Below are 11,651 nucleotides of genomic sequence, written 5' to 3'. Positions count from 1 at the left end.
AGCTCACGGGGCTCAAACCGGGAGTGTTGCTAACACTGGCCCTGGCAAGAGCAGTGCTTCGCAGAATCTACCACCGGATCGGAAACGCGACCCACTGAGAAGATCCGGCGAGAAACTCAGTGGGCTGTTTCCGTGGGTTAATTCGCTCCTCGAGCCCTTCGTCGTAAGCGACGGGTTCGAAGAGGACGGTGACCGGTGCTTGTGGTGCCTAAAAGCACCGTTAATGGATCGGAATGATCCGTAATGACGTGTTTTGAAACTTTATAGTACATAATGTTAGTATGGAAAATTTCTAGTAATTTGACGACGCAGTTTCTTACTTCTTTTACTTGTTTGCGGCCCACTTATTGTTGAATTACTTATTGGGATTCTAGATATAACAGAGCGAACTCCAACACCACGTGAGCAAATTTTAAAGTTAACCGGACCTTTGGAAGTTGGTGAAAATTAATTTGAAAGATATTGTTGCATAGACAGATAGTGGTCAAACTATTAAGAACACGGCAATGAATGCTTCTTAGCGTTAATAACGTAGGCCTTAGCTTCGTTTATATGATAAATTATAATTTGCGTAATTACTGGTGGTAGGACCTCTTGTGAGTCCGAATGGGTAGGTACAACCACCACCCTGCCTATTTCTGCCGTGAAGCAGTAATGCGTTTCGGTTTGAAGGGTGGGACAGCCGTTGTAACTATACTTATATTTACTATACTTATATTTACTGGTGGTAGGACCTCTTGTGAGTCCGCGCGGATAGGTACCACCGCCCTGCTTATTTCTGCCGTGAAGCAGTAATGCGTTTCGGTTTGAAGGGTGGGGTAGCCGTTGTAACTATACTGAGATTTTAGAACTTGTATCTCAAGGTGGGTGGCGCGTCTACGTTGTAGATGTCTATGGGCTCCAGTAACCACTTAAAATCAGGTGGGCTGTGAGCTCGTCCAACCATCTACGCAATAAAAAAAAAAAAAAAAAAAAAACTTGAGACTTTAGAACTTATATCTCAAAATGGGTGGCGCATTTACGTTGTAGATGTCTATGGGCTCCAGTATTCCTTAACTTTAGGTGGGCTGTGAGCTCGTCCATCCATCTAAGCAATAAAAAAAAACTTGAAACTTGCTACGGACGTTCCTGGAAACTCAGCGAAGTTTTTACTTTATCCACAGATTCGGTAGAATCTGGCGCCAAGTTCCGTTCAAAAATCCCGTTGTAAACGGAGCGCCAGACTACCGACTGTGTTTACTGTGAGCAGAACAGTTTTTTGAGGTTGCGAAATTTTATTTAATTCTACGGTACTTCTGGTTCCTAAATTGTATATTATATCAATCACTCACAACTTTATTTTACTGATATTAACTAGTTATATCAATTACAACAATTAATCTACTTGAAATTATTAATTTTATCACCACAAACTATGGCTCGCTCAAAAATTTCGATCCTGACTTTTTTCGATGTAAAAAGTGACATGCCACAGACTATAAATATTCGAGAATGGTAATCTACGGCCGCCAGGGTGCGCTGGAATTATTCCTATTTGTAATGGATTTTATGACCTGGTAACTGAGACCTTTAAGTCATGTCTTATTTTAATTTATATTCATATTTTTATGAAAAATGATATTATGGAGTGAAATGAAATGTGATATTATGGAGTGAAATGAAATGAAGATGATTAATTTGAGACATTAATCAAATGGGATGAAATGAAATGAGATGAGATGATATGGAATGAAATATAATCTCAGTAAAATGGTGGTGGTCATTTACTAAGATCTCAGTGGACTTTTTGGAGGAAACCGAGAAGTTACGTACAGCGGCTTTGTTTAATTTTCCCACATTTGTGCACTTTCACAGATATTAAACAGTTAATAAACCACTATTATTACACATTTAAACCCGAAGAAACACTAAATAGACAAATTAAAACAAATCACACAACTTCACACCTCGCGTTCCCGCCAAAAAGTCATTATTCCTACATAAACTGTAGCTTCAAGGGGATAGTTTGCAGTTCTTATTGAACGGTTTATACATTAAATAACGTTAATGTTGTTACTGTTAGTATTTTAGTTTAAGTACTGCCGAAGCAAGTACTGTTGTTACTGTTGGAGAAACAATTTTGTTTTGTAATGTAATACCGAAATACTTTACGAGATGGCGTTACAAAAAATCCCTTCCCAAAACTATAAAACCGTTGTGATTGTCTACGAATAATAAATAATATAATAACTAATATTTATTCGTAGGTGATTGTTTAAGATGCTATGAATATTTCGGTTTTGATTTCATCAAAATAACTTGAACTTTACCATTGAATTCCGAAGAAAATTCTAATTAAGGCTGAGTTAAGTTCAGCTTTTTATTTAAGCCTCTTACTGTAGTTTTTAAATTACATTTATGCGGATTGATGTTTCAAGGCTTTCAGATTTTAATTTTAAATTCTGAAATAATTAAGAACAGCGTCATCTACCCTTCACATTTGAAACAAAATTTAATTCGGTTTAAATTTGTAAAAGTTGATGTTGATTATTATTACACTGTAACGCAGCGTTCCGTTTCGCGGGGCAACAGCAGCCAAAGGGAATGTGACTCAGGTCCGTGCCGCGACGACCCACCCCGCGCTACCCGCGCCCGCGCATCTGTTGCATCATTCGCACCCCCAATTAGTGCGCGCCAGACTTTGAAGCGGAATACACGCGTCCCCGGTCGATACCGGAACTGACAACCCGAGAGTCTCATGCCAGTCGGGCACCTAACATTAAACTGGCAGCCCAAGCGCGGGCCCTTTAACTAGTATTTCGGAGTGAATCTACGTAATTACGACACGTACTCGTCGTCAGTCACGGCGTCAATCCGATTTTCAAGACGTTGAAGAAGAAATTGGTTCAACCGCGGGACCGACGCCAACATTTACCGCAAACAACGTGGCGTCATTACAAGAAAGTCAAATGGCAGCATTCGAACGCCTACTCGACCGAGTTTTTGAGCATAAAACTCAACTCGAATCATCAGCAACACCGACGTCGGAGCCGACATCGCCGCCTTCCTCGACGCCCGCTCACCATTCTGGGTACTTCGCGTCATGCACGGCGCGGTTCAGCGGAGCGCCCGGCGACTCACTCGACGGTTTCCTTGACGCGGTCGAATCATACAAAGATTGTGCTGACGTAGGACACGCCATCGCGTTACGAGGACTCTCGATGTTACTAACCGGAAATGCAGCCGTGTGGTGGCAAGGCGTTAAAGCTAGCATCACTTCCTGGGACGACGCTTTATCATCGTTACGAAGCGCTTTCGGTGATTGCAGACCGCCCCATCGAGTCTACTTAGAGCTCTTCAAAATGTCGCAAGGACAAAGAGAGAAGACGGAGATCTTCGTTGCCAGAGCACGAGCCCTACTAGCTCGACTCCCACCTGGTGACCTTAGTGAGAAAGTTCAAATTGACATGCTTTACGGCCTTCTACACCGTCGTGTTCGTAAAAGATTAAGAAGAGACGAAATAACTTCATACGACACGTTATTAAAGAAAACGCGCCATATCGAGGACTCCATCTACGAGACCAGTCCGCCTGAATTTATTCATCATCCTCAGCGAGCGACGCCACGTTCATCGGGTAGTACCGTAGGCGAAGTTCCCGCCGGTGCTTCGACTTCGCAGCATACATACGCGCGGATGACGCCGCGGAAAATATTCAACTCGGGCGCCGCTGGCGGCCCGCCACGCGACGACAGCGCTGCGACGAGCACCGTTCGAGTCCCCGCGCCTCGCTACACGAACACTGATAATGTATCATCTACGTCGATTGTTAAAAGACTGTTCTGTGTTTATTGCAAAAAGTACGGACATATTCGTGATGAGTGTTTAAAATTAGCGTCAAAAACGAAATTCGACAACGAAAATACGCAAGCTGTATCCTCGTGTTACGGGTGTGGTACCAAAGGTGTTACTCGGTCTCAGTGTACAAAGTGTAACGCAAGTTATTACGCCGTCGACGCTGCACGGACCCGATCAGTCACATCCGATTTACCTATTGGTAAAGTAAATACACAGCTGTCAAGTTCAGTGAACTCTATTCATCGCGACAGCTCGTTGCATACAGCTTGCACTTCAAACACCGTAAAGTCGTCCATTTATATTAATAATAATCGTAAACAATGTTTTGTTGATAATGAAAATAATTATTATCCTACCGATTTTAAGGCGATTCTTCCTCCGCGCTTTTTCGGTACTGATAACAAGGTTAGACTTCAAAATTATTCTAGACTTAATCATAATATAAACAATAATATTAGTTCTAGGAATGGGCCCCTGATGCGTTACTCGAGTGGTACCGAACCAAAACATAGTTATTCCGAGGTACCAAGTGGCCGCGATAGGGTGACCATGATGAACGAAAATAGGGTGACCATGGAAAACGTCGGACATTTTTCGACGATTAATTCTAATGTGAAAAGTGTTGCCCAGAGTAACTCTACTGAGCACCAGGTTAGGTTAAGACCAATTTTAAGTGTTCAAATTTTAGGTATACGAGGTAATGCTTTGTTGGATACGGGAGCTAAGAGTAGCGTTGCCGGTGCGTTGCTTTATGAATTGCTGTTAAAGCATAACCATCCGTGTGAGGAAACCAGGCGTCGGGTGAGGCTTGCAGACGGTTCCGCGCGCACCCGCCGAGTTTTGCTCACTACTCTAGAAGTAAGGATAAGTCCCGAAAGGTCAGTAACCCTTGAATTTACTGTTTTTCCAGATGCTCAAAATAATGAAACTTTGCTTGGCATGGATTTTTTGGTGGCGGCAGGTATTGTGCTTGACTTTGCTTCATCCACTTGGCATTTTTCGGGAAAACGGGTTACCTATCCAATTGAATATGAGTGCCCTAAGCCATGCATGTTTGCTTCTACTGCTGACTTCCTGCGTGATGATAAGGGTTCTATGCTTGGCTCCGATGAACGGCAGCAGCTATCACATTTATTGCAGCAGAATGGAGACATCTTTAGGGTGGGGGGAGCCCCAACCCTTTACGCCGAGCACCACATTGATACCGGTGATCATCCGCCTATATCGGTACCGCCGTATAGGCTCACTCCTGTGCTTCAACAGCGAGGAGAGGTTCTCGCAATCGATTTGTTCGGGCCACTGCCAGAAGAAGAGCAGGGGGAGCGATGGGTACTCCTGGTAGAGGATGTAGCTACAAGATGGGTAGAACTCTACGCACTTGTTGATGCCACCGCCGTGGCTTGCTCCCGAGTCCTACTGGAAGAGTATTTCCTTCGTTATGGCTTGCTTATGCGTCTAGGGGTGTAACACGTAAGTTCATGCCACGACGGGATGGCCCGTATCGCGTAGTAAAAATAGTTAGTCCTACAACGTACTTCATAGCAGACTTGTCAAACAATGTCATCGGCAAGTATCACACCGCGGATTTAACCCACTCTCCGTCAAATTCAAGTACGGATCCAATTATGCCAAAGAGGCAGAGAGGAAGGCCGCGTCTTCAGACTAACAGTCCCAAGTTGGACTCGGGACGCGTTCCCAACTTGGAGGGGGAGTATGTAACGCAACGTTCCGTTTCGCGGGGCAACAGCAGCCAAAGAGAATGTGACTCAGGTCCGTGCCGCGACGACCCACCCCGCGCTACCCGCGCCCGCGCATCTGTTGCATCATTCGCACCCCCAATTAGTGCGCGCCAGACTTTGAAGCGGAATACACGCGTCCCCGGTCGATACCGGAACTGACAACCCGAGAGTCTCATGCCAGTCGGGCACCTAACATTAAAACACTAATTAATTGAGCGTTTCATTAGCTTTTAAGCTGAGTGACTATAATTAATTTATTTTTATTAAGTAATAAATGAGCAAAAAATAATACTTAACAAAATGATTTGAAATCCGAACAAAAACAGTTTCACTGTAAAAAATTGCGCCAAGTCCACGTTTATAAAACTCATCTCAATAACATTTGCACTTTACAAAAAAAAGAAGACTTCAATAGCTTTCATTCTCTACAAAAATATGTGAAATACAAAAAAATACCAAGAAACCGTCATAAAGATGAAAAAATTAAAAAAAAATTGTTGAAAATTTAAAAATAAAAAAATAAAAATTTTATCGTACTTGGCGCGCGTCATTGAGTACCCCAAAATTTTTCGGAAGAATTTCAACCCGAGAAAAAAACCATTTTGCTTTAATATACAGTGAAAGCTGAAAAAGTTACCCAGGTTGTCTTTTTCGCTCTTGTTAGCGTTTTATGAGAAATTGAGACAGAACTACGGTAATTTTCAACAGCTCTCACTATATACCTATGGGCTATTATATGCCAAATCGACCACTTTTGCGTTCGACCCCTTTAGATTCAGCTGAAACTTTATTATTCTTTTCTACCCTTTGAAAAACATCTTTGAGAATTTTTTCAAATGTTTTGAAGCCAACGTATACATACGTATCGACTCGTAAGTAGCTTGTATTTGTATAAGCGAACACGAGAGGGTGTTTAGTTCAAATCATAAAAGATGAGTGGGAAATGAAAAAAATTCAAATAACATACATATGAGATGTCGATTTTACTTAACTTTTGTAAAACTTATTATGAAATAATAATTCATTAATTACATTTATGCATTTCATAGGTTGACCTACTTATAAATTTCTAAACATTGAAAGGATGTTCATTTATCCTGAAAAATTTGGGGTACTCAATGACGCGCGCCAAGTACGATAAAATTTTTATTTTTTTATTTTTAAATTTTCAACAATTTTTTTTTAATTTTTTCATCTTTATGACGGTTTCTTGGTATTTTTTTGTATTTCACATATTTTTGTAGAGAATGAAAGCTATTGAAGTCTTCTTTTTTTTGTAAAGTGCAAATGTTATTGAGATGAGTTTTATAAACGTGGACTTGGCGCAATTTTTTACAGTGAAACTGTTTTTGTTCGGATTACCATTTACGCACAACAGACGACAGAAGTTAAAAGTATTTCAAACAGTCGTGGCTTAGTAACAATTACTCATGTGCCCGGCCGGTTTTATTCGTTAAAATTAAACTATCCATATGATTTACGAAATACAAGATACAGTCCTGCCTATAATCTCTGATCGAACTTTGTCGTAATCTGTTCTACTTTGTAATCTTATCAGAATATACTTGTTATAATCATATGCAATCGGTACTAACTAAAATTTTTAAAATCATTCGTGACAATGAATGAAATTTAATGAATTCGATGAAAATTTATACGTTTTTTTTATCGTGCTTAGTGATAAATCTAGCAGTATTTAGTATAATTATTAAATAGGCTTTGAGTGAGCTTGAGATATAATTGCGGCGGTTCTCATCAAGAGAACGTACTCACATGGAGATAACAATTAATCACGGGATATCGTACGCCTTTACGGAGGCACGTAGCGGGATTCCGAGGCCCATCGGAACCCCTCTATCGGGGAAAATCTCCCTACACTATGGGACACAGGAGGCTTACTTGAGGGTGTACGAGAACTGATGTCTTTTTTACGACTATAATATATTTTTACGATTTTAATATAATTGTATAACCTAACTTGTATATTAGTAGATCAATACATAAATTAATAAATGCACAAAAAAGCCTAAACTAACTCGGCAATGAGTTGAGTTACCCGAACCCATCTCACTGGTCTGACCATAAATACTGTTGCATAAAAACTTTTCCTTTTTTTTCAGCTTTATAATTAATCTGAATTTGGAACATATTGTATATTATTTTAAAAACCTCTTTCGATTTTGCACCATTTTACATATTTTTTTCGTATTTATTATCAAAGCTTATTCACGATTGAAGACCACTACAATAAGCAAAATGATAAAGTATACGCTCACAGTTCTAAAGAAGCTGCTCAAGTGGTCGGAAGGGTCATCATCTTGCGTCAGTGACGGTTTGGTGGGGCGTGTCTTATCAACGACTCACAAAACTACATTTTTGTGAAAAAGAATGAAAACTTCAGCCAAAGTGTATCAAGATACAGTCTTGAATCATGTTGTGAAACCTCTCAACAATACCTACTCTGCACCTGGTCACAAGGCATGAACTACTCAATCTTGACTTGAAATCAACGTTCCGGACTTTATAAGAGCTGAAGACTGGCCCTCATCTGGCCCAGACCTCAACCCTTTAGACTTTAAATTATGGTCAGGTTTAGAGGAAATGGCCTGCTCTAAGCTACACGGCAACTTTGGGTCTCTTAAAAAATCTTTGGAGCAAGCAGTGACGAAATTTCCCTTGGAAGCAGTGCGTAAATCCATAGATTCGTGGCCATACAGATTAAAGGCCCGTATAAAAGCCAAAGGTGGCTATTTCGAATAGAATTTGATGAATATAGAATAGATGATGATAAAATAGATAGATGAATTTAAATCCACTGGATTTTTTTAACTGGGGTTGCCTGAAAGATAAAGTTTATGCCAAAACAATGGCAACAGTTGACGAAGCGTCAAAGAATCTTGGAGGCTGCAGAAAATATGAACAGAAGGGTATAACGGAGACTCATTAAAATATCATTTTTAACAAGTGTGTTGACGTAGATGGTCAACAATTTGAACATTTAATTTAAGTACGCAATAAATATCTTAATTTCTCATTATGACTTTCATTGAAAGTCTCAAAATCCTTTTTTGAACTGTAAGTAATTTTTTCAAAAACTAAGCTAAATAATCCTTTTTGTGTCTTGTTAAGAGAATTCTTAGAATTTTTGCAAGTGTTGTCATAGTATTGCAGCAAGCACCATTTCAGAATTGTAATGAGTTGCGCTATCTTTTGTAATAACATGCTTTAATACATTTCATCCATTTTTATTACACAGTAGCATGTCAAAGTTGATAAAAAGTTAAAATATTCTAAAATTTTAAGAAAAAAGATTTTTTATTTTATTTTTATATTAAAAACTACGAATTTTGGACCTATTTGGAACTGCAATTAATAGTTATGTTACTTAGGTAGCTAATACAAAAAAATGTGGTATGTTCACATTTGTGACCACTGTATCTAATCATAGGGTGTAGAGTATCAAATTACATTTTTCAAAAAAGGTAATGAATATTTAAAAAAAAAGGGCTAGATTGTTTATTTTATTTTTCCTTGGGTAGTTATTGATCCGACCATACACTGGTATCGGGATATCGTATCGATATTACGACCGCGACCGTCTCCCTATCTGCCAGAGTTCTGTAACCGTTCTTTTCGTCACCGATTTGAGCCACGTGCTTCGTTAATCGAGGGGAATTCTAGGTTACGGCACGGCGGTCGATGGCCCATACCGTCTGCTGATATAGGGTCATCAGGGGCGCGTCTAACCGCATTGTCCGTTCGTCGACTTACCCTATGGCCCGCATTAATCACAACTTTATTATTTTTTATAAAAAACCTGTCGTCTTGTTTGGCTAACTAAGTTTGTTTATATTATTTTGATTTATTTGGAAACCGATAGGACCTTTGCTCGAGTGTAAAGTAGTGATGTGATAATTACCTGGAGCCACTGCGTTCATCCACAGTGCGTTTCCAGAGATCTTTTTTGCCACGTACCATCCGGCTTTAGAATGAGCTCCTCTCTACGGTGTTTCTCGAACTCTGTGACATGTCCTTCTTCAAACGAGGCTTGTGGAGAATACTTAACGGTAGGCATTGGCTTGGCTCTGCCCCTGGCATTGCTGAAGTCTGTGGGCGACAGTAACCATTCATCATCAGGTGGACCGTATGCTCGTCTGCCTACAAAGGCAATAAAAAAAAATAAAAAAAATATGTGGGGAAACGGGAAGAATGCTCCACGAAATTGTTCGAGATGTTCCCATCACTAAAATTTGACGATGGTCAGGGGTGATGAGACCGTCGTCGCTGTACAGTACATCAATATTATCTTGGCGACCGCTTGGCATTGATTATGCCCATAATCGAGAGTAGCTGCTTACGTTCAGGTGCTCACCAGTAACAGCAATAAAAAAACCTGATGTCCTTCTTTTTTTTCGCAATTTTTGGTTGATCAGTCGTCGGGTTCGCTGCTGGGGCAGTAGACCGAAGTATCGTAGGGACCTGAATTCGGTATAGTACCGAAATGAGAACTAACTAGTCTGATGCTGTCATCAGAAAAATCTCATACTGAACGATGAATATTCCCTCAAAGTGTGCAGCTGTTATTTTATTTGCGTTTCACTCATTGAAAGTGAACTGTCATTATGCAATAGTATCTTCAATCTTGTCCTTAAGATGGCTCCGGAATTCACATTGCGTTGACTATAGGCTCACCTATTATTAATAGATTGGTCGTTCGCACAAACTAAGCAATAAAAAAAAAGAAACTTTAGGGTTTTTGTAACCGATTATACCGTAACTGAATATTTATACTTATTTTTCAGATCAGTAAGCATCAAAAGCTACGTGCCCGTCGACGTGTGAAAGTACTTTGCCCACACACGCGTGCACATTAGCCGGACTGACCTGTTTTGGGCCAGATAATTTTAACGCTCTTGTTAGGGTTTCTATTCAGGATATTTCTGCCTCGTAGCAGTCATAGAGCTCATCATGGGATCAAGATAACAGTCGTAACATTTCAATGTAAAGTTATCTTGATCCAATGGTGATGGGTGTAGCTACGAGATTCAAGATTCGAGATTCAAATCCACCAACTACACGACGTATGCCCACTAAGTTTCTCCCCGGATCTTCGTGGGTCGCGATTCCGATCCAGTGGTAGATTCTGCGAAGTATTGCTCTTGCTAGGGCTAGTGTTAGCAAATTCTCTCAAAAGGTTGAGCCCGTGAGCTCACCTACCCGTCCAGGCGTAGCTGGAATAGCCTCTTAGGCTACCAACGAATAGATAGGAAAAAAAATAACAACGTATAATGATCCCGCACAAGGGAAGGGGAGATGAGGAAGTATCTTATCTACTTTTGCCGTGAAACAGTTATACATTAAAGGACATACATCTTCTTCTCTATATATAAAAATGAATTGCTGTTCATTAGTCTCGCTAAAACTCGAGAACGGCTGGACCGATTTGGCTAAATTTGGTCTTGAATTATTCGTGGAAGTCCAGGGAAGGTTTAAAAGGTGAGAAAATATAAAAGCTCGGAATTATATAAAAACAAGCAATTTTGTTTTTCCTTTGATTTGATTCCATGGACAGCCAATAAAAAAAAAGAATTAAAAAAGAGGGCTATTATTAAATCAATCATTAACAAGTCGTCGACTTTCAAACAATCTTAATGTTCTTAATTTTGTTTCGTATTTAATTTAAATGTAATCTGATCGACATTCTAAAGTCCCAATGTATGACTCGTTAATTGTAGCTAGTAGTATAAAATTATTATAATTATTGCATGTGTTCGTAATTTGTACTTGTTTAACGTGGCAAAACAAGTTGAGTGGCGATATTGTCCTTTCGCCTATGCTCCCTGCTCGAAAGAAATGCGTACAAATAAGCAACAGCGGCACACACGGTGACACGAAACTTATTCGGAGCAAAACTAAAATGTTCTACAATAAATATTGCAATTATGATAATAAATTTAGTTTTCTGCCCAACAAAGTCGGTTTACGTTTAAGCTTTGGTTAGTGTTATAAGTCGTTTTGGAACCGTACCATGCAAAACTGGCGCACCAGTGGCGATGCGGCGCGGCACCGCACGTCA

The 11,651-nt window shown here is 40.0% G+C and overlaps 1 protein-coding gene across 1 annotated transcript; it reads left to right on the top strand.

Annotated features, from left to right (window-relative positions):
• The first annotated feature begins 2,818 nt into the window (after nucleotides 1-2,818).
• Nucleotides 2,819-5,306, top strand: LOC149502661 (uncharacterized). Its single transcript, XM_089728697.1, has 2 exons — nucleotides 2,819-4,241; nucleotides 4,525-5,306. Exons 1-2 carry the CDS (start codon nucleotides 2,949-2,951, stop codon nucleotides 4,600-4,602), a joined length of 1,371 nt encoding a protein of 456 aa, XP_089584823.1. The 5' UTR covers nucleotides 2,819-2,948; the 3' UTR covers nucleotides 4,603-5,306.
• The last annotated feature ends 6,345 nt before the right edge of the window (nucleotides 5,307-11,651 follow it).

The sequence above is a fragment of the Bombyx mandarina genome, chromosome 07, assembly GCF_030267445.1.
Source record: "Bombyx mandarina strain Sakado chromosome 07, ASM3026744v2".
Taxonomy (NCBI): domain Eukaryota; kingdom Metazoa; phylum Arthropoda; class Insecta; order Lepidoptera; family Bombycidae; genus Bombyx; species Bombyx mandarina.
Note: the sequence above shows the minus strand (reverse complement) of the source record. Positions and strands in the feature narration are given on the sequence as shown.

Coding starts and splice junctions, on each gene's coding strand:
- LOC149502661 (XM_089728697.1), top strand. CDS start 2,949: ATGGCAGCATTCGAACGCCTACTCGACCGAGTTTTTGAGCATAAAACT. Junction 4,242..4,524: donor TTTTCGGTACTGATAACAAG/GTTAGACTTCAA, acceptor TTCAAATTTTAG/GTATACGAGGTAATGCTTTG.